The 24598-nt window shown below is 43.2% G+C and overlaps 1 protein-coding gene across 2 annotated transcripts in view; it reads right to left on the bottom strand.

Moving 5' to 3' along the window:
• Positions 1-24041, bottom strand: part of LOC308309931 (uncharacterized protein) — a 157073-nt gene extending 133032 nt beyond the window's left edge. For both annotated transcript variants that reach the window (XM_080755912.1, XM_080755913.1), the window contains exons 1-2: positions 23952-24041; positions 23608-23758 (exon numbers count right to left, since the gene is read on the bottom strand). In XM_080755912.1, the coding sequence (XP_080612038.1) occupies positions 23608-23746 (139 nt within the window). In that variant the 5' untranslated portion in view covers positions 23747-23758; positions 23952-24041. The remainder of the gene's footprint in view (positions 1-23607; positions 23759-23951) is intronic.
• Positions 24042-24598: the final 557 nt, after the last annotated feature.

The raw sequence follows: 24598 nt of genomic DNA, 5'->3' as shown, positions 1-24598 counted from the left end.
AAACGATTAGCCACCATTCCCCTGCCCTGCCCCACCCTGCCAGGCCTGGCGTGCCTCCAGCTGCTCTAATCAGGGGAAGTGGGGCCAGCCGGCACTGGGCCCTGCATTGGGATCCGATTACTGTAATGGGCCAGGATGGACCAACAGATACTACAATTACGGTGTGCTATGCAGAGGGAGAGGAGGCTCTAATAGGCCAGATGATTAAAGATGTGTACACATGCCCCACTGATACGTAGGAAGTTAGTAGGAACTGAGAGAGAGAGAGTGAGAGAGAGAGAGAATGGAGACAGGGAACCTCTCTGTTCCTATAAACATCCTAGTCACTCATCCACAAAGCACTGAGTGATGAGCATGTCTATTGGTGTACTTTGTTTCCTGGCTGAACTACAGTATAAGAAACACTCACAGATGCGAGTGAAAAAATACCTTATGTCGGGAACTTATTTCACAGTTGAAACATTTACGAGGACTGGCAGTGAGAAACGAAGAGTTCCAATGATAAGACACCCTATTATTTTATCTACTACAGCGACGTCTTGTCCCGGTACATTAGAATAGGGGAAGGGACTTGATATGACGCGAGTGTGTTGGACGTGCAAACAAATGTGCTTCTTTAATGGATTTAGCTCTCGGGCTTGAAAAACAAATATTTGGATGTCCCGTGTTCATTTTCCCATAAGACGGTGGTTGTTGCCAGACTCTGCACTATTATATAACCATATTTAGGACATAAAGATATCACTGTACACTGTACTGTAGTCTATGGTAACTAATGCTATGGTCCCCAAAGAACCATTTGTGTTTTTTCTTTCAGTGCATGGAAATGATATCACAGCACAGCCCAATTTATACTTTATTCTACAGCATACTCAGAGAAACTAAAAATATCCAATATACAAGCTCGCAATGTGTTGCATCGTGAATCGTTGTTAGCTTGTAGATCGGCTATTTTCATACCAAGGCTTAATTAAATGAGGTGGCAGGCTCCAAACCTCCTCTGCACCCTGCAGACCGATAACGAAGGAGTCCCAGTGACCGACCGGCTCCTGGCCTGGCAAACCTCCTCTGCATACCGATAAGGAAGGAGTCCCAGTGACCGGATCCTGGCCTGGCAAACCTCTTCTGCACCCAGCAGACCGATAAGGAAGGAGTCCCAGTGACCAGCTCCTGGCCTGGCAAACCTCCTCTGCACCCAGCAGACCGATAAGGAAGGAGTCCCAGTGACCAGCTCCTGGCCTGGCAAACCTCCAACCATTCCTCGTCTGGAGAGGCAGGAAATGTGTACGCGCCGGAGGAGCCAACAAACGGTGCCACTGGGGCTGTGTTTTGGAAGAGTGATGGTTAGCAGGGCACAGCTTATAGGAAGGGGGAAAAAGGCCCCGGGGCAGTAAAATCATCAGTGTTCATTTAACTCAGAGAGTGTACACGTGGAACCAAATTGGTTCCATTTCTATAATCTCTGAGTTAATTTAACACTGGGGACTTTACTGTGTTGGCATACAGGGCTGAGAACAGAGTTATAGCTGTGGCTCATAAAATATTATTTCAATACATTACAGACCCACTTTACTGTACACGTTCACTTTCTGCAGCTGTGGCAGCTATAAATGTTGACTGATAGCTTTGCCACTGACAATCTGGACATACATAAATTAACAACCAATGTGATTCTTTTTTTTTGTCTCTACATTTGTTCTGCATTTAAAAACGTTTCATGCTTTGAAATAAAGACAGGCAAGTGCCTAAAATAGCCCATTTACAAGCTCACAGCTGGTCACATCGCGGCCAGTTGTGATCTTCTTGTAGATCACCTATTTTTGGCTTTAAGGCAATAGGGTTTTCCAGGGTTATTTGGCCATTAAACTAATGGTCAATTACTGTAAATGTTTGCTTTGTGTATTTAGAGAGACTGGACGTGTCCGGAGGGTCTAATCACACAGCCAGGAGAGTTACGGACATAAAAACAAAGGGGGGGAAAAAACGTCCTGCTTCCTTACTGTTTTCCTCTCACTTAATTGCGGGTGTAATCCCATCAAAGACAGCCTTAAGAACACTGCAGGCCCTCATTTACAAAGTCATGTTAAACATTATGCTGGTAGAAGCTAGAAGTGGCGGTCCAAAATCGGATTCAAATAAATCTGTGCCCGTTGTGCATGTTACTGTGTGTGGTGCTTATTACTCCCGGCAGAACAGTGTGCCCCTTTATGCACGTTAACTGTGTAATGTGTATATATCATGTTACGGCGTACACAATCTGAAAGTGCTGCTGCAACAGCAACCAGGGTCTGGATAGATGCACTGAGGGCAATAAAAGTAAATATTATTTGAACGGATATGAGCCCACTGTGTGCGTGTGGTGAGGAGCAAACTATGGAGCACATCATAGAAGTGTGTCCTCTCCAAAGACTGGAAGGAGGATTAATCACCCTCCATACAGCAGACCAGGAGGCAACCGCTTGGCTTAAGGACTTTGCATTCGCTAAATAAATAATGATATATCAAATTGGATCATAAAGGGTCTCTTAGGTGTCACTCTGTCTGCTCCTCTACCCCCCTCAATAGAGTTGGCACTTTGTATATGGAGGCGCAGCAGCAGCAAAGGTGGGGTCGCCCCTACGTACTCCTCGGGTTGGTTTTCGGGAACCTCTGAGAGCAGCTTGTTAGCTGAACTCGGTGCCCTTTGTGGGGAGTAGGGCTCAAAAGGTTCTGACAAAAATAAAGGGGCCAGCACGTATCTATACCAAATCTATACTAACAGCAAACTAACACTAAAAGTGACAGGGAGCCAGTGAAGTGCAGCTAAAACTGGAGTTATGTGTTCTGAAAGAGCGTACACAAATGATGCGAGTAAAGGCTCAACAAATACAGTTTAGTATTCTTTGAGACGCGCATATGGGTATTTCGAGGCTTGGCCGAATCCGCCATTCACCGGGTAAAACACAGTTTTCACCATTGGAACTGCATTATGGAACGTACACATTGTTACATTGTAGGGCTATGTTTGTTTGTTCTGTCACAACCAATGAAAAATTAAAACAGGGCCGCCAAATATATACTTTGTGCGATTCTGCCATTAATCATATTCATTACCATACTAGGACATGACATGTGCGCAGGCAGAAGAATAGGTCAATTATCTTCAATTAACAGTTCCACAAGCCTGCGCTGAACCGTCCATTTTCTCATTTCCCTTCTTGGATAGAATAATATTTAAGTCTGACCCAAGGGTACAGGCAATCCAAAACCTTTAGCATTCTTTCTCCACACCTGTACTGTATGTTGTTTCTCTGCTGCACAGTGCAGAAACGGCTGAGAAATGACTGCTTAAGGCCTTGCTCTCAACACGCCTGCTTCCTGAGGAACAATACTTGAGCTTTCCTAGGACACTTTTCCTTTTGTGAGGGGAAATGTGAAAAGCACGAGTCAACACTTGCCCAGATCTGCTTCTCAACAGTTTAAGGATATTCATCATCATCATCATCAGAGGAGGAGGAGGACGAGGACGACGACGACAATAATGGATGGAGATACAGCACATGCCCACAGGTCTATTTCTCTCTTGGTTTCTACAGGAATGAATAGCACCAATTAGATGGCAGTGCAACCTATCCAAACAATGTAGGCATGGGTGTGACATTATGTCAAACAGTCTCTATAGGTAGATGTTTTACTTGACAGGGGAGAAGCCCTTTTATCCAAACTTCACCATCTTAAAAAGGGCTCATTTCATTAGCAGAGCCATCTGTGATTAAAGTTTACACACTAGCTTTCAGTTACAGTAAGAGGGTGAAAACGATTAATACTCATTTAAAAATGTAGGCACTTCGTTGTACAGAGTAGACCAGACAATGATGTATTACACCAGTCGGCCAGATCATTTTTTATATTTGCATATATCAGTGAAGGCCGTCTGCAGGTCAAAATCACCGTCTTGCTTAACTGACAGTTAAATGCTGAGCCTCTTGCCTGATTCTGAATATTTCCACTACCATATCAATAGTTTTCATTTCTTTGGTGTAAATGTGCACTAAAAGTGAAAATAATACAATTAGGCCAACGTAAAGCAAATTAGGAATCTTTGTCTTGGCAGGAATTTAACACATCTCTGCACCAAGGAAACCCCATACAGGGAATGAGATACTGTGTGATCACACACACACACACACACACACACACACACACACACACACACACACACACACACACACACACACACACACACACACACACACACACACACACACACACACACACACACACACACACACACACACACACACACACACACACACACACACACACACACACACACACACACACACACACACACACACACACACACACACACACACACACACACACACACACACACACACACACACACACACACACACACACACACACACACACACACACACACACACACACACACACACTTTCAGTTTTAAAGGGGGCATTCCAGGTTATACACGAGGGTTGCGTTCCATCTAGTTCCCATGTGGCATAAACATTTTACTAAGGATCAGATCAGTGTGGGAACAACTGCGACTGAAACCATATCCTGTTTGAAAATTCATAATCTCTTAAGCCCGATTTATACTTGCATCGTGTGGCGGTGTCATGCGGCGAAAAAAAACCATTGTTTTCACTATAAATGAAGCATTTAGGCTTATCCCATTTTGGGCGGGAACCCCTTTTGGCGTTTTAAACATTGGCAGTGTAGGTCTGTTATTTTTGAAAAATCGTTAGAATATGCCTCAAATCTTCCAGAAAATAGTCATGATTTAGAAGATTTATTTATTTATTTCGATGTCAGGCCTGAATGGGTTCTTTTTGAGAACTTTCACCTACTACAGGTATAACAAATAGGGACGCCAGCGTGAGTGCGCAGCATGACAAGCGCATACTTATACAGGTGGTGTAAGCAGCCTGTATGTGCAGCTGAAACATGTCTTACACTCTCCCCCACAAAAATAAATAATAATAGAGAACACTGCCTTGGCTTAAAAATATAGTGTGTTCATAGAGGGTATACTCATGACATCATCATCATACCCAGAAGTTATGCAGGAACAAAAACCTACTTTCTGGCCTTGACAGCCCATACAGGTACATTGAAACAGAAAGGTCTTACATGATTGCATTAAAAGAAACATTAAACAACATTAAACAACGTTAAACTCACTCACTTTATGCACAGCATGTGCATTATACCCTCTATTATACCCTCTATTGCGGGGAGGTGTTCGTATCTATAAGAAAGTAACTTGATTGAGTGCCTTGGAGTAAAAACTCCCAAGGCAATGTTGAAGTTACAACATTTAAAAGGCTTTATTAAATTGGTTTGCCTTAATCTTACAGCCATTTAATGAAGGCTTTTTAATTTTTTATTGTTTTAGTAGCTTTAATCACTGATGTGTACACGTTTTGCGAAATGGAAGGTATTTGCAGAATGGGAGATCGCAGGATAACCAAACAAGCGGGGCTGTTTTCACAGATGTGAATCTGACAGTCTTGTCTATACACAACATAACGCATATAGAAGGTGTTTCAATTACCATCGAGCCTGGCCTGGACGCACACCGGTGCAACACACAGTCACGGGACATGGACGGTACATCCCTGGACTGCTCGCACATGCAGGCTGCGGAACAGATGAGGACGGGTCAGAGAGGTCAGAGCCATATATACCGGACATGAACCGTCCCATCTGGAGAAGTGAACCTCACTGGCAGACTGTCAGATCCCAAAGCTGGGCCATATGACCTGGGACATAAACAGCACAGCACCTGTGTCCAACTGATGGCCTTCTACACACTATGACATCATTGTCACGCCGTGGGCCAAGACAAGCTATTAACCCTCTCTAATGGGCTGCTGTGCGTTTCTGTGGTGCCATGCCTTCGTGCAAAAGGCCTAAACTCTTATTATTATGACTATAAAAGTCACAGATGCACACTGGTAGTCTACAACACGCCCACCTTACACTGGGTTCCAGACAGTGGAATCCTGCGGAATTGCGAGTGCGGTTGCCCATCTCAAACCACACTATTATGGGAACAGGATGTTCACTGAGTGGGGTCCAATCAGATGAGGGGCAAAGCGTACAAAAAGCCTCGGGAAGAGGGGCCTCCGTTCCGACACGAGTTCCCTCACCCTGAAGGTCTTGGGAGGAGGGCAGAGGGGAAAGGCCCCCCCGGCGCCCTGCCCTGCTGGCCGTCTCTACCCGCCCAGGGAGTCCCTCTCCTGGAACGGAGGTGGCAGGGGGGTCCGCCAGGGAGTCTCTCTGGGGTTTTCAAGCTGGAATCACTGACCGGGCATGGCGGGGACCAAGGTAGACACACATGGGGTGTGCTGCATATGTTTTTGACCTGAGATCAGATTCTAAAATTGTCTTCTAAATCCTGACAGTTTTCTGAAAAAGCTATGTTTCTACAGTATGTCAGCCGTTCAATTTTTCAAAAATAGCAGACCAGCTTGTAGATCTGCTATTTTTCAATAGCTATATTATAACACAATGCTAACACCAAAAGGGGTTCCCGCCCAAAATGGGTTAAGGAAAGAAACATGACTAATGGTCTGCTAATGGCATGGTGGTTCCAATGTCATACAGTATAATATACTAGTATATATATAAAACATGTGAAAAAAGACACATCCTTGGCGAACTGGCAGGCAGTGTGAACAATAAATGTGTCATTGATCAGTTTAATCTTTTGCGACTCGTGAGATAAACAGACACACACACACACACACACAGACAGACACAAAGATATAGGCCCATTTCTAGACAGCTAGGGCTGTATTTTGCGTGTCTTAAGTACCGGGTCTTATTCCCTAACTTGAGTAAACTAAAGACCTGGAGGCGTGATCAATGCCATTTGGCTATTCTGAGTGGCCAAAGAGCATTGACCACGCCTCCAGGTCTTTAGTTTACTCAAGTTAGGGAATAAGACCTGGTACTTAAGACACGCAAAATACAGCCCCTAGCCTCTTAGAGCCACACCATTAAAAAGCAGGATAGGGTGGGGACTGAGGAGGGAAGAGCAGTCTGTGGATTCGTGTTTTACATCAGATGAGGAAAGCAGAGAAGGATTTCTTTTGGATGGCTGGGGGAGTTGGTGAGCCAGGTAATGAGCCTGTTGGAGTGACTAACAACTGAAATGTGAGGGTGATGGGAAGAGAGACATGGGGCGTGTTGGACTATTTGGACAAAACCACCAGATCTCTGCAACCACCCACATGATCAATGCTGGGAAATTCTGGCTGTTCTTTAAGAGTGTAAGAAATGAAGCTTATGGGAAACTCTGGGTTTTACAAGGTCTCACATTGAAGTAAAAGATTCCACTCTATTGCCATACAAGTTAATTTATTCATTTATAAACCCAATTGGCAAACCACGTTTCAACAATTGTAGGCGTCTTTTGAGTTTGGATAAAGTCTTAAGCCTATTGAGGTTAAATGGATTATTCTGTTGCTTGTTAAATGTATTACCAGAAAGCTATAAAAAGGCACTGCATTTAGTGGATTACATAACTAGAACAGTAGAACTATAAATCTGGCTATAGCATTATATTCAATTGCCGTGTTTCATCTTTTCTTAACATATCATTCCGACTAGTGGGTCCTTCCTTTCAAGTTCAAACATGAATCTGTTACTCAACAGACAAATCTTATCGGAATCCAAGCCTGGTGTCTGTCTTCAACTGTCACCTGTGGCAAAGGCTCCTGATTTAAGTCATGCCGTATGTGCAAAACTCTAGACCTGTTTTTGGTGCACCGGTGCAGATGGAATGATCACATGGAAACATACACAGTGATGTATTATGCCCCAGAGTTTAAGGCCACGTCCACACTAATAATACGCTTTCATGTTAAAAAAAAAAACAATAACTCACTCCAGGCATCTTCGTTTTCAAAATCCTCTGTTTTGCACCCATCCGGGTCAACAACTAAAACGGGTCAGCAAAAATCTCTCCAGTGTGGATCCTACTAGTACTGTAGGTATGAACTCAAAGGACAACTTTCGTTTTTTTCAACCAAGGTTCATGTTTTAGGTTGTGTTTAAAGTAAAAGAAGCTCAATATCTCAGTTTGACACATTCAATAGATCCCTTGATCATTTGTGGCCAGATGTAATTTCTTGGGGTCTAGTAGGACTATAGTAAATAATAATAAAAAAAATCGCTATAAAATTATGAAAGAATACATATTTAGCCCCATGCTTGAATGCCCCCGCCCCCCTGTCAAAAACAGCTAAAATCCCTAAAACTAAAGTAAACAGCAAATGGGGAAAAAAATGAACACTCATCTTTTACTTTGTCTAATAACAACCTAAAACATGAACCTTGGTTGAAAAAAACTAAAGTTGTCCTTTAACAAAATAGTGCGCTTTAAAGCAAAAACACATTAGTGTGGATGTAACCTTTAGTCAATTCTGTTCGTGTTTATTATTATTTTTCTTAAGTACAGGCGTTAATCAGTTATTGTCTCAAAAGACATTATGGCCACATTTAACATAGAAAAAAACAATCCCTTCAGGCTCCAGTCCTTAGACCCCCTAATCAGTCAAGGAGAAACACTCCTGGATGGGAACATAAAAAAGAACATTTGCCCTTTTGTTTATCATAAAATGCATCACAAATGGGTCGGTTGTCCGAGTCGAAACAAGTATCACAGTTTATTACCATCCAGTACTCTGGCCCTCCTATGACCTGAAGAGTCTTCTCTATAGTCTCATAAGCACTGCCCTGTCTAGTTTAGGTCATCGTTATCATAAAGTCCACACTGAACGGGGTAAGAAAACACCATAGTTATACTGACAAAGACATTTAAGTGCTTGTAAAAAACTCTTGTAAAAGGTTTTACAAGGCTTGCCCAGCTCTGGCTGTCGGCCTGCAACTGCCACAATGGTGACCCCAATAAGCACGTTGAGATGTGTGGGTTACTTCTTCAGGGCTCCTGTAAAACGAAGACTACTACAATAAAGGTCATTCCTACACGGGAGGACTCATGCTGGATAATTTATGTCCAATTGCCCATTTAAGGGATAATTTTTTTAATCAGCTGAACCAACTGAAAACAGATTATTTTTGTTGAGTGATTAATGGTATGATGAATTAGCCGTACACACCTCATCAACCCTGTTGCCCTTTTGAGCTACAGTTGAAAATCAGCTATACAGTAGTATCATTCAGTTGCAGCCCTGGTCATCTGATAACCCCCACCAAACACCATCACCACCAATTACCATGGATGCTGCCACGCCCACGGGTATTATCACTATTATGTACTAAATAGATATTTATAACCGAGAGTTGGACACAGCATCTTCAAGCACCTCAAGTGCCTGTTTTACTATTGCAGCTGCTCTTTGATTATCCTTTTTATAAAGTATTGCTGCTGCTACAATGTCTGAGGAGCCAGGGCAAAAATAATTGGACTCTTACGTAGTCATACACAGGATGTAACAATTAAAGGTCGGGAATCTATCCTCTCGGATCTTGAAAGCAGTGGACGATGGGACGTTTCCTTGAGGTCTGTCGGCACCATGCGGAGCACAATGCATTACATCAGTCTCACTTCATCTTCAGAGATGAGTGACACAGCTGGCCGATGGGAAACGTGCTCTGCTCGCACAACTACAGAGGGTGAACACCAGCCAGAGTGAAAAACAAAGGAGCCAGATAGATGACTGTTAATTCATAATGAAAAGTATGATGTCACAAATGACATTGCCAGCAAGACATCCACAGCATCAACAAAGCCATAGGCATGGCCTGTCTAAGACTCTATACACAAAACAGTAACAGCATAATTATAAAACAGGAAGACATCCACCAGTGATGGAAGCATTCCCTGTCAAAAGTGAAAGATACTATAAATACATTCCTACACGGGAATAGGAATACAACCTACAGCACACAGTACAATTCTCAGTGTTCATTTATGCATTTGCAACCCTGATCAGTGTACAAATTCCCATTCGATTAAAGAGGTTTCCTGTACAGTGCATGTCTAAACATTGTACACTGTACATCCCTTTTATTTTGTTGGCATCGTTCATCGGATCTCCGCGTGAGGCGGCCGCGAAGGCTACCAGCGGAGCTGCGACTTTTATATTCATAATGAAAGAGTGTTGGCCTTTGCATGAAGGCAAGGCACAGAGCAACACACCAGCCCCTTTCTAATTACAGAGGAAGGTTAATAGCTTAAATGTGTTGGCTCTGAGGGTGACAATGAGGAAATAGTTGGCAGTCCATAGATAACATCTTTCCGGCGGCAGGTAGCTTTGGATGGTGATCTAACTATATAATGGCTCCGTGCTAATGACAGGGTATGAGGTCCCTACTAGAAGAGCTGTTTCACACATGACTGTCCTTCACGACAGAGGTCCACACAGCAACAACCAACACATGTGTGGCCAACTTGTGTTCAAACTCGACGCACACGCAGGAAGATGAGCTTGCACATTATGTGCGCAGACATAAACTCTCCTGTCACACACACACACACACACACACACACACACACACACCCCAGCTCCCCTCCCCCCCCCACCCCCAGCGCACCGCTACCTCCCACAAGTCAAACACCTCCAGGGCCTTTAACAGACTTTGAGCTGGCTGGCTGGCTGGCAGACTGACGGACTAAACGCAGCCCTGGGAATGCGATACGCCGCGCTGGACCGGGACTTCAACACAAATCAATCACGTAAAAGAGTCAACGAAAGCGATAGCAGGTTCAGCCGTGGGTCCTGGACACTGGCTCGCTTGGGGGAATTTCCCAGGGTACGGTAACTACGGTTCATGTGAAGAAAAGAAAAACGCCACGAATGCGCACGTTCAGTCTAGCTGTCCCACGCGCGACTCACATGAGTTGAGTTTGTCATAATAAAAGCCTGATTTATACTTTGGTTGTGCGTGGACTGTGTCACCCTGAAAGCAACAGATCTGCAAGCTAACGAGCTTCTGCCATTTCCGGTGCCAGACACCAGTATAAATCAGGTGTACAGTAACATTGACGCCCCTGGTTCTTCAGCAGAACACACACACGTGTACTCAATACAATGGGAGCCATTTACGAACATTTCAGCTATTCATTTCAAATCATTGGCAACTTTGCAGTATTTTGGCAGATTTTCAACATTTCGGGAATAGTTTTCCAATACATATGCCAAAGAACGTGTCAAAACAAAATAATATTCACAACAGAGCTGCAAATCCTCATGGAAAACTAATTTTAAACATTTTCAACATCGTATTTCCTTGACCCCGATTATGCACACCAACATCCTCAGTGTTATTGTAATTTAACTCTGAAAAGTGAAATGAACACTTTCTGTGGCCAGAGGCATTGTGTTTCTGGGTCGTCCATATGCACGTCCAAAGGGCAAAGGACAAGGTCACTGTGAATGTGATATCTCCTTGAGGGAATGTCATGACATTTGGTACAAACATCCACTTGGAATGAACGGTGAACTGATTAGTAGCGTTGTAGACGAGTCCACCTAAAGCGAGTCCAAGTCAAGACCAAGTCCGAGGGGGGGATGGAAGAGTCCGAGTCAAGACAGAGTGTGGGGGGAGGGGGCGTCGAGTCTAAGTCGAGACAGAGTGTGGGGGGAGACCGAGTCGAGACAGACCAGATTTTTCTTTTCATCCAATAGGTACAGAAAACACTGAGAGCAGGCAGGCGTGTCAGCTGCACTTAATAAGATAGCTGTCTATAAGCGCCAGACAGCTATCTTATAGTGTTAATGTGAATGGGTTCCTCCTAATATGGGTATAATACAATTATTTCATTGCATTGTAGTGACTCGTGTCTCGAGTCCCTTGGTCCGAGACAGTCAAATTATGGGCGAGACCGATACAAGACAGAGTAAATGAAAATGTGGACACGAGACTGGACTAGAGTATTAGAATTAGGTGGAGGGTCAAAGGTCAATGTCAAGGTCAATGTTGCAATTTCATTCATTATGTATGTACTATAGTCTGTCCAGACTAGTTGTTCTTTTTGTATTTATTAATGTGTTTTTCATTTGACATAACAAATTGCATTTTTATAGCGCCTCTCCAAGTGCTTCACAATGGTTCGTTCATACATTGGGAGGTGAAGCGGAGAACAGTCGATGGCAGCGGCCTCACTTCCCACACCAATGGTGGCAAGCTAGCACCGACCAACTCATTGGAGGACTACATTGCAATCAGTGTCTTGCCCAAGGACACCTCGACATGTAGACAGGAGGAGCCGGGATTCGAACCGCCGACCCACGGATTATTGGATGACCTGCTCTACACCTCCTGAGCCACAGCTGCACCAAATACAAATATTTCACACAGACACGTGTAAAACATGCTTAAGAACCAATCAAACTCATCACGTTTCCAGCTCCTGCTGAGCAGTAAACATGACCCATTGAGAGTCTATGGGGAGGAAATGAATGGCATGTTTAAGACTGAAGGCACAGCCAGTAAGCCAAAGTTTATTTTCCCATCCTGATGATGTCACACAGGGGTCAGTAGGAAGGCAGTTGGTCAAGAGAAAGCCGTTTTGGTGTGAGTGAGTGTGCGTACAATATAGTGTGTCGTTCGGGTGTGCATGTGTGCGTGCACCATGCGCGCGTGTGTACACGCACACACTGTGCATACTTGTGGTTTTGTACAAAAACTGCAAAAACTTCTGACATTAGACTACAGTATATTGATTTGTGAAATAAAAAAGCATGCACTCATGAATTTGCAAGAATTGAAAAACAGTTTGTGTCCGGTGAAAAAGAATCTTTACAACACTAATGTAAAGAAAGTGTGAGCTCTGCTATTGCCTGCGCTTTGGTGTGCACGTGTGTCCACCCAGTGTATGGAACTACATCGCATCACCTGGCATCTATTTTGTGGAACACAAGCATATTAGGGCAGTTCCACATGTCACAGCTGCAGCCGTTAGAAGCGAGTGCCTGCCTGGCCCTAACCTTTAGTCTTTTTAACTATGTTAATTAGAATATTACGATTCCCACCGGGACAGTGGGCATTACATACAGAACTTAGTTAATTTCCACCACTAATGCAAACCCGGCTATTGGAAACCAATGTGCCAGGCCCAAGACTGAAGCTCCTGAACCGCACTCATGCTAGATATAGGTGCTGTTCTTGGACATTTGTCAAGTCAAGAGGCAGAAAGAGCCTGTTGGTTAGTCAGTCAGGGACCAACAGAAGCGTGACAATGGGTCAATTTGCTTGGAATTGAAAAGATGCTGTCATTTTTCCTTTCCCTTTTTGGCCTGGTAGACGAGCAAACCCATATTAGTCAGTGTGTAGGGAGGGGAGGGAAGGGCAGAGCAGCAGAGTTTTTAAAATAAATAAAAAGTGTCAAAAAAAAGTGAAACTTAACAGTCCATACCATATAAATAATTCTAGTATTGTTACTATTGTAGTTGAAAGCTCCAGCTTGTAACCAATACACTTGATGAGTTTGTTACCATCCGCTTGTTTGTATAAACGTCACGCACTGGGGACGAGACAGGCGTTTAACATTTGCAAGGTACAAAGAATATAATACAGTGTCAACAATGTGTCAACACTTTCATTGTAATGAAACTGCAAACAAGACATTTCGAGACGTATACTCCCCCCAAACCCACCAGGCCGCACGCACAACAATATTTTCCCCGTTACAAGCAGGCATGTTCTTTGTAGACCGCCTTGTGCATTTGAGAGATGTAAGAACCCACTACAGTTTGTACAAACAGCGGGAAGGAAGGTAAGCCTGTGGCCTTAATCTTTCCCATTTTTATTTCCCCTTTAACACCGGCCATCTGAACGCTTCCCTGTCTGTACAATATCAACCCACACAATCTGACATCTGGTTCCACTCGGACCTATAAAAGGGGCTATACGCCAGGGCAGCAGATTCAGGTCCAACATGTGGTTTGTTACCCGCACCACCACTCCCCATCCTGGTCCTTTTCACATAGGGCTAACCGTGGGCTGTGACCTGCTCCACATACACCCAGTACAGTACAGGACCACTGGCCCGTGGCCCGGTCTGCCAGGAGACCGCATGCAAATTTGCACTGTGCCAGGTTTTACCAAACAATATCAAGAGTTTTTAAAAACAATCACAAAAAATCGATACATTTAACGCCAGCAATTCATGTCAGATTGATTATATACACTTTTAAATATGGCTTAAAGGGATAGTTCACCCCCCCCCCCCCCAAAACAAGTGATTATATACAAGTGATCTTTTTCATATTGGTCAGTGTTGTCCACTCTCCAGAGTAAAAATTTAAAAATAAAACGTTTTAGGCATAATTCTCCTTTAAGTCGTGAATTCATACATGTTTGACATTGGGAGACATCAAATGTATCTTTTGCGTTGTCGAGCTGAAATGGTTTGGGAACCAACCAACCAAGCCCTGCACAATATGCTATAAGGTGTCTTAATGGGCTCCAGAGTGCCGCTACGTGCCTTGCCGAACACCGCGGCAGGCGAGGAGGATCACGTTTCATTGGAAGCAGATGTCAGGTTATAGATCTGCCATTATATTGGTGATGACATCATGGGCTCAACCTGCTGGCAAAGTGCGAGCGGATCGTCGCCGTGTCTGCCGCGGAGCTTTTGATCCCCGGTAGAGGTGGAAGCTTGATGATGTGACACACGGAGTGTGAATGAAAGTCACCAAGATGAACGGAAACGGCAATTCTCATGCACTGTCAAATCAAAAGGCTTTGCCTCATGGAGCTAGGCGTGGTCGCGTGGATTCTACCAGTGAAAGTGGTTGTCGGTTGAACCTGCGTACGCTCATACCTGAATCTCATATACAACACGCGTGCGCCTTCCTTTCTTCCTGCAACTTAAATGTCTATTATGGGGGGGTGGGGGACATTTGGTGATTCCTAATTCATATAGGTTGATGCTTTTATTTGCGGTAAAAAAAAACATTACGTTACATCCACATTATGTGTGGAATCTGTGGATGTCCTCGATTCAAAACAGCGGTTTAATTAATCACCGCTGTGAATAAACGCTCCCAGAGTGTAAGGCGCTTCAGAGTTACACATGGAAATATTCATACTGAAGATGTTAACAGTGTAGGTTTAATTCCTTAACATCCCTCACCTTTCTCTGGGGAGGGATATAAAATGTCACCCATAATTTAGATGTTAGCTGTTGTGTTTCACGGTCACGTTTCTGGCATAATTTTGTGCAGCAAACGTCAACACTGTGTATTTTTGTAATTACAACATATAGTTCAACAGCTGTTCTGATGTTACATTTCAGTCAGCCTAGAGTGCTACACGAAAAGAAAAGAGTCTTGGAGATGGCTTAACCACTTCAACCCCACGACCAACGTCCCCCAAAGCTCTATACGTGACACGTCTGTCCCTTTTTTCCCCACACCTGATTGCTTAAAACATGTTGCCAAGTGAGCTTGTAGATGTTCTATAACCATAAAGACTTTTGCCCCCCCCCCCCCACACACACACACACACTCTATAATTAAGTTTGACAAAAAGGTCAAATAGCTATAGTAGGTGAGACTGACTAATCACTAATGGATCTCTTCCAAAGCCTTTGGTCTTGCACTGGCCTAATGCACCTCAGTCCTGTCACCACCAGTCAGAGTTGTACTAACATGTTATATCTTAAGGGTTCACTGGATGATTTTCACTTCCAAAGCCAAAGTCATATGGCACAGATCTAAAGGTGGGTGTAGAGTGTTTTTTTGGAGCTCTCTGGTGTGCAATTTCACTATGCATGTGACAGAGGGGGAGTGTGTGTGTGTGTGTGTGTGTGTGTGTGTGTGTGACTTTGCGTGCGTACAATGATATTCTTTTGAAACAGTTCAGTCATATACCGTTGCCCTTCCCAGATGTTGTGCATACATGCAGTGCTCTTGTGATATGCATCTCATGGGTCAGGGGCTACAGGCAGGTATTCCAGACACGGTGAGGAGTCAGATAGCAGAGCTACAGCATGGCCTGGCTGAATAAAAGCAGTTCCATGGGTGGATGGATGGATGGGTGGATGGATTGGAGACCAATACACGGACAGTTATGTACTATTTAAAGGGTCAGGACACCCAGTCACCTCGTAATTTATTTGATCAGAAATGAAATAAAATGTAGGCGTGGTTATCCGTTGTTGTGGGGGGAAAGTGGCGCAGTAAGGAAAATAAGGAATCGAGGAAATTCTGAAAACCAAAACTAAGCTCCAAGAGATGGGTCAAATGCGGAGAACAAATTTCACTGCGGTAACGTGTGTGACAAATCATACGACTTGGACTTAAAACTAGCTGTTGCACAATGCAAAAATCATAAAGATACATTTTCTACCCAGAAACTGGAAGTACACAGAAATAGCCACAGAAACAGTTACACAAAACTCTGAATCCACAAGGCTGAGCATTGCTCCCTATCACAAGTGACACCCACACATCGGGATAGGCTGATTTAGAAATGTGTTTCATCCATGTCCCTGGTTTGTGGTCCAGTTGGGTGCAGGACAGTACAATGTCCAACTGAACATGTATTGTCTCTGCTGCTGGCGCCAAGTGAGAGACAAAGAAGTTTTTCTCCCATGGGACCTTGTTTTTAATTTGTCCCGTCTGTGTGGATGCGTACCGGTTACAATGAGCAGAGAGTGGTGGAAAAGGTGCTCAAAATGTTTTACTTAAGTAAAAGTATCAATACGGCAATGTAGAAAGACTCTGTTACAAGTAGAAGTCGAGAATTCAATATGTACGCGAGTAGTCAAGTAGGCCTACATGCGACGCATTGTGAGCTTGTAGAACTGCCATTTTCAAAAGATTTTGAAAACTTGAAATTCTAAATAATGAGTTCTACTTTCGGTACTTTAAGTACATTTTGATACCAATACTTCTGTACTTTTACTCAAGTACATTTGATTTCAAATGGCTGAAATGTATATAGGACTACATGTAGGGCTGAAGTTGTAAATGTATGTTTTGTAATAAGAATCAAAATCTACAAAGTAACTAAACTGTTCATATAAATGTAGCGGAGTAAAAGTACAATATTTGTCTCTGAGATGTAGTGGAGTAGAAGTAAAAGTATTAGGAATTGGAGTAAAGTAAAAAATACCTCAATATTTTACTTAAGTACAGTACTTAAGTAAATGTACTTAGTAACTTCCCACCCCGTTTCCAGCTGGTGATTGAAGGAGGCATGTGGTGCACTTGGAGGCTATGCAGCTCCATTTATGAAACAGAAAAGTCCTATCCAATTGTATTAAACAATTACAAGAACATACTGTACATGTCATGCACCGCTACAGACACTTTGTTAAAAAACAAGTCCATGCTGTGATGTTATGAGCACATTTCTGTCAAACTTAGATGGCCCTGAAAAAGCTATGTTTCTATGTCAGTCGTTCGACTTTAAAAAAATAGCAGACCTACAAGCTATGAGCTTGTAGATCTGCTAATTTTCAATAGCTAAAGCATAACACCAAAAGGGGTTCCGGCCCAAAATGGGTTAACACCGAGGATGGGAGTTAAAGCAACACTGATGATTTTCATTTTGTAATCTGCTCAATGGCGGGAGTCTTGAGCGAGCCAATGAGCCAAATTCCCCACCACAGCCAATGAGATTACAGGACCAGCAGACGGCGAGATATACGTATGAGGTCACATCTAGCACACCATCCATCACCGTCAAATTTGACAAAAGGCTCGTGAAAATAACTTTCTAGCTTGTTCTGACTTTAATATCCGTTTGTTCGGGATAATCTTACATTAGGTCATTTAAACCAACTACCACTCACTGATGCTTTTATTGGGGTGGGCGGTCGTTCATTGTAACAACAGGATTTTTACAATGGCCCAGGTGAGCCCAGTTATTTTCTATTACAGGGCACGCGAGCAATAAAAATGTTTCATGAGTAACCACCTCACAAGGCATGATTATGTGGCAGCCTAGGAGATTATTATCTCAACATTACATAATCACCAGCCTATTCAATGAAAATCGGCACTTGTTTAAAGAAGGCTTTCACGCTTCGCCTTCCACGGAGGCTCCGGGGACTTCTTCTCACAACACGCAATGAAAACACAGAGCGGTGAACGACGTGGTGTCTGGATTCAATCAACACGCCCCGAGGTTTTGTCTGTCACTTTTAACAGTGTAATCCCGGCCCTCACTGGGTTCCCTGATGCCACGCTCTATCACAGGGTACGGTACATGGCTCTGTGGCTTCCATGTAACATGAATAATAATAACCAGGGTTCCATTTGCTGGGGTGGAGATTCATGAATCTGCTTTTCATATGAATTATCATACATTTCATAATTATTAATTACCCTTTGTTTAGTTTTGTTTTAGTTTTGACATTCGTTTTTTCACAGAATCAAAAGGTTTTATGGTCATGATTCACCAGGAGGATGCTGGGTGGATGTCTTGATTCCAGGATTAAATTAATCGATTAAATATATATACTTGGAAATCTCTATGGGTAAAATGAATAGCCTGTTTGTGAGTGGAACGACAAAATGACCGCCACTGCCTTATTGTCGTTCATTTGTATGACCGGTACCTTTTATCCATGCTTCTGGTCAGACTGAATGAATCATATACAGCCATGTCAAGTGGAAGAGAACATTCCTATCCGGTCTGATCGGAAAGGGATTTTCATTGTGAATGACAGGGAATGGAATTAATTCTGTACTGGCCATTGTATGGAGTGTGTCTTGAGTGTACAGGGTTTGATGTGGTCAGATCAACATAATTGGAATGTCAGAACAGGTCAGCTCCATATATGGAGATCTAAGGGTTTGAGCCAGGTCAGATGTAGAGTTGCTGGCCGGCTCCATACAGTATATGCAGATCTAGGTGATGATCCAGTCTTCTCCATGTATGGTTATCCAGGGTTAGATGAGGTCAGTGTCGTGATCTCCATATATGGAGGTGTGATGTCACGAGGCATCACTTTCTGACACACAGAAATGCAGGTTTCCAGAGTAAATGTGACCTACGGTCGCAATGAAGTATTGGCCATGAAAATAAACCGCAGCAATGTGATGTAGTTTTGATTCCCAAGCTTGGATTTGAGCAAGACATGGATTCACTTAGAACAATTAACGAGAAACTGCTGAGAAAGACAAGTAATGAGAACTAGACATGGTTTGTCTAGGGACAGGAAAATCATGTGAGCAACATGACAATGAATCATGTTGTGATTTCAATTAATCAGCTTGGTACAATCGGATCAGACACTTTGGATTGAATAGCTAAGCTGTCAATTAATTTTGGCATTATAGTTACAACAAGTGCTCTATGGAAAAGTAGGACATTCTCCATACATGGTGCCAATCAGTGAGTCCAAACATTCCCAGGGTAACAGTCAGGTAGCCTGTGAATGTCACTATTTGAATATTATAGTACAGATGTGTCCAGATGTTCTGAATACTCAATATTTCCCATAACTAATCTAAAGCAGTGGTTCCCAAATGGACCATTATGGGCCTGTAACTCTGAGTGTACAAATGGAACCAAATGGACCCTAACGGGTCCAGTTGGTTCTATATTGTACACTCTTGTTAAATTAGTTAAATTAACAGTGATTTTACAATATAAATTAGGGGTTTCTAAAGATTTCTAGAGATAGAAATGCCATTAAATGGGGGGGGTCCATAGCCTAGCCTTATTGTATATCAAACTGAGGGTCGTTGAAATTAAAATGCCTGAGAATCACTGCTAGAGCTGTAAAAATGTTCTCGGTCCCTGGCATATCTCTTCAAATGTGAGGTCCAATTACTGTCAATTTGGGGGTCCTTGAAGTGAAAAGGTTTTTGGGAACCACTAATCTAAAGATGTAGATAATTATTTGAGCTGTGTTTAGTGTTTGCAGCACCCTCTGGTGTCAAAATTTGCAAACAGAATGACAGACCCAACGGCCATACAGACAGACAGACTATAGTTTTGCACTAATCACTTCAAAAAGTTAACAAATAAATGAATGCAATTAATGTATCCTGCCTCGTAATGACATACCAAAGTACAGCTCAATAAAGAAGCAAAGAGATGCGGACAAGTCTGGAGTATATAAGGAAAGGTCATGCTGTTCATAACACCTTAAGTAGCAGTAGTGGTTTTCAATATATATATAGGGTCCTAATTGGGGTTAACGTTTCGGACATCATGCAATCGGCCAATTACATTTTGAGATAACTTGTGCATTATGTGCAAAATTATGGCCTAAATATCAAATGCATTAAGACTACCGGTAGGTAATTCTTACACAACCGATCACTGGCCTTACTTAGCCCCGATCTCTATAGTCTTATCTGGAAAAACCCTGAGTGTGATTTGAACTTTCAGAGTTAAAGTAACACTGATGATTTTGCCAGTGTACTCATTTTGGGAGTCTTGAGCGAGCCAATGATGACACCAAATTTCACACCACAGCCAATTAGATTACAGGACGGCGATATGAGGTCACATGATCTACCACACCATTCATCACATTCACCACATGGAAGTTTCATGGCAATCAGCCAATTACATTTTGAGACAAAAAAGTTGAAATACTCGCTGCGCAGTCAACCGTGGCAAATATTTTCGCATCATAATGATTCCCATCATTGACTCATATATACAGGTTGATGCTTGTATTCAGTGAGCAAACTCTGAAAAACCTACCCGAGTAAAGATTGCAAAATGCAAAATAGACTCTGCTAGTATCATTAAATGTTTGCCTATATGTTTTGCAAGAGGGAGGGCCATGGGGTCATCAACACCAGTATCAGATTCCTCCTGCAATCTGCATGTTACATTACATAATATGTAGCCTATATTAAGTTGTCATTTTGGCCTGAGGGTGGCACAAAAGGTAAGGGCCACATTAGGTGACTGGGTTTTAATTGGGAGTGAGCTGTCCATCTTCAAAATGTACTAGGTAGCATTATGTAATGCCATGTTATGTATGAATCTGTTCAGTTTCTCTCTGAATGGACTACGTCGAGTAAAAATAGTCTCTTAAATGCCCAATAAATAAATGCTGGCCACTAATAGAAGCACTGGAATCCTATTGCGTCATTGTGGCAAGTGCTTATACCCTGCATGCTTAAAAGAAAGAAGACGGGAACATTTTAAGTGGGTTTAAGCATGAGCACATGTTGCTGCAGTGAGAGCAGGGATTAAGTCAAGGCTCACATTGACTACAGAGCCTTTGATCCCATGAGAACAAGTTGACAAAAACGGACTGAGGCTATGGAGTATAATATACCAGTAGATACAGTGATTCCCAACCTGGTGGTGGGCCGTGGTATTGCAAGTGGGCCCCCAAACAATAGTGATAACACCAGTAAGATGCCTGACGGCGAGAAGCGACCTCGCCCTTTATATCCATATATGGCCAGTGCACTGCCCATATATGGAGCGTATCTTGAGTGTACAGGGTGTGATGAGGTCAGATCAAGATATGGAATTTCAGAACGGGTCAGCTCCATATATGGAGATCTAAGGGCAGTGTATCGAATGTACAGGGTTTGATGAGGGCCCAGGTATAGGCCGGGCCTTCATTTTCGGGCCTGTTGAGAACTCTAGTGTGAACTCTAGTTCTGGCCAGACGACGGCGCCGCTCCTCGGCAGTCTCCTCCGTGAGAGTGTGGAGGTCATACTGCGGGGGCAGATGATGACCTGGGGGGCTTTCCTGGGGTGAGCAACGGGGATTTGAGTTCGGTGACGTGACAGAGTGACGGGGATTGTGGGTTAGGTGTCAATAAAAACGCACGGTTTCATAGTTAACTGCGACCTCCGGTGGTCACTAAACAATAGTCCTGAGTGATAATTGGAATCTTGGTGTGATAAATTGACCCATCATACATTTGAGTCAGTAACAAGTTGCGAGTGAACATTTCGTCCGCCAGTGGCGTGCACAGACATCTTGAGGGGCAGGTGCTCAAGTGAAAAAAGGGCACCTTGTGCGGCGCATGGAACCGCCGGATGCCTTAATAGTGTGCGAGATTTATAGATTTTGGGCCATAAATAAGTAATATATTTAATCCAGAACTGGTCAATGTCACCATGTGCCACATACTGTACAAAACTAAAATGAACAAACGACAAAAGGCCACATTGCTGTCCAGAGTGCAAAGGGGTAGGTGCTGAGCGGACACGACATTCACGCAGAAACAACCCGGAGCAGCGGACACACGACATTCACGGAGAAGCAACCCGGAGCAGCGGACACACGACATTCACGGAGAAAGAAAAACACAGAACACCACCACAACCGGCACAGCACACGGTCAGTGGGCACATAGTTTGTTGGCGTCTCACTCCGACCGCATTGAGACACAAATTTGTGGCGCTAGACGTGACCTGCCATAGGCTGGTCGAGCTTCTAGTTCTAATATGTACATTTCTTACAGTCTCCGAGTTCATTTGCACAAGTGCATAGGACATTTTGGATCACGGCTCCCAGGGCCAGCATTAAACGGGGGGAAAAACATACAATCCTTCATACTTCATAGTCTACAGTGCAAAAGATGCCATCAAATCATTAAAGGAACCGTTGTGACTTTGCAGGGTGATGATGAACGACATATGGCTTCATTCGCTACTAATACGATTCCAATACTACAGCCTACCCTACAGTAACAGCATTTTCTGCAGGTGCCGTTTAGTGATGCAAAGCTTCAATAGTTTAGTAGTCCGACCGGCGACCATAAAGTATAACCATTGTTACTCATTAACATGACAATAAAGCTAAAATACGTAGGTTTTATGTCATCCCCAGATGGAGAGAAGTAAATTGCAACTCTACGCCAACACTCAGGATTCAAATAGCGGTTTTTTTTTGTGGATCTTTTTGTAGAACACAAAACCAGTGGTGGGAAAAGTACTCACATTTTTTACTTAGGTAAAAGTATCAATACTGCAATGTGGAAGTACATATTGTGCAGAATGTCACATTTCACAGGTGTGTCACAAGTGTGATGTGCTGGAGTAGAAGTAGCATACAAATATTGAAAAGTTTACTCAAGTACAATATTTGAGTAAATGTACTTAGTTACACATGGTTCTCAAAGTAGGGTCTGGGGACCCCCGGTGGTCCTTCCTTCGGGGTCCCTAGAAAAAGACCTGCTATTTTCACACTTGTTGAAATGTTGAAACATTTTAACAATATGCATACCGGTATATGCAATATGCATTTTAACAATATGCATATCCTAACTGAAGTGTTGCAGTTAGGAAGTACTCGTTTTTGTTAACGGGTCGCGCTGCTGCCTCCTGCATTAGGCCTATGTGCAAATTCGAAACAGGCAGGACCGTTCAGTGACGAGTGCTTCCAATCCAAACTCCAGAATCCAGAATCACCTGCACAGAATTTCTTGACAGAAAGCAGCTCATAATATGTCTACGGTGGATTTTTATGAAAAACAAGCTCGGCAGATTGAAAGAGGATAATTCAAGCTTGGACTACAGCTGCAATGTTGGTGAGTTTAACGTCGTTTAAGACAAGCAGATCGCAAACCAAATTGATGAGTGGGGAGTCAATGGAGGGTATTGCAACTCTAGATTCATCCCATTATTAAAATAATCTAGAGTTGCAAATTGCGGCTATCTGACCGCATCATTCTTACCTGAGGCTGAGGGCAACATGCCGGAACCCGACTCCCCCGCGACATCCATCCACGCTTCATCAACTGAGGCAGAGCTCATCATCATCCTCATCATCAGCCCCAGGAGGCAAACTGTCCAGCTGATCGACCACGTCTTCATTTCTGCAGACCTCTAATTAAATGAACAACGAATAATCATTAACAGCTGCAACAAGCGTTGGCTTCAAGTCCTGTCCCGGTATAAAGTTACACGGACAACATCCAAAGCATAATGTTTGGGGGAGAGCCTCTAATGTATCTCAAACTAATTGGCTAAAAGTGGGTGAACAATTAAAAGTTGGCGTATGATTATAAACGTAGCCTACCGTAGCTACAGATGATTGTTTACTGACTGACTGAGCAAGCTCCTTTCCTTTTGGACTAACGTGTCATCTATAGTCCTGTCGGGTGTATCCAATGAGCAGAGCAGTGAAGGACCTCAGCAGCTGCAGCCACTGCCAGTGAAGTACCTTATTCTCTCTCATCCACCCAGCAATGTGTAGCCGGAGAGAAATACACGCCCCTTCATTTGATCTCTCTACACACCAATGAAACGCCTGCATTGTCTCTCTCTACTTGTACATTCTTCCATTCTTCAGGTAATGGTAAAAAAGCCTAGGCTATATATATAGGCTCACAATGCTTCGCAACGGATTGTGAGCTTGTAGATCGGCGATTTTCAAATGGCCAAAATGTATGGGGTTGAAGTGGTTAATGTATGTTTTCTAATCAAAAATAAAATCGCCAAAGTAACTATAGTTTTCAAATAATTGTAGTGAAGTAAAAGTAAAAGTTTTGGCTCTGAGATGTAGTGGAGTAGAAGTAAAAGTACTGGAAATTGGAAATACTCAAGTAAAGTACAAATACCTCAAAATTGTACTTATACATTACTTAAGTAAAAGTACTTCGTTACTTTCCACCTCTGCATACATTCATGCAGCTGACCTCCCCATTGGTGCATGTGATCCTGGGA

Source organism: Protomyctophum bolini (assembly GCF_963924005.1).
Source record: "Protomyctophum bolini genome assembly, chromosome: 22".
In the NCBI taxonomy this organism is placed as follows: domain Eukaryota; kingdom Metazoa; phylum Chordata; class Actinopteri; order Myctophiformes; family Myctophidae; genus Protomyctophum; species Protomyctophum bolini.
This window is presented reverse-complemented; position numbering and strand designations above follow the sequence as displayed.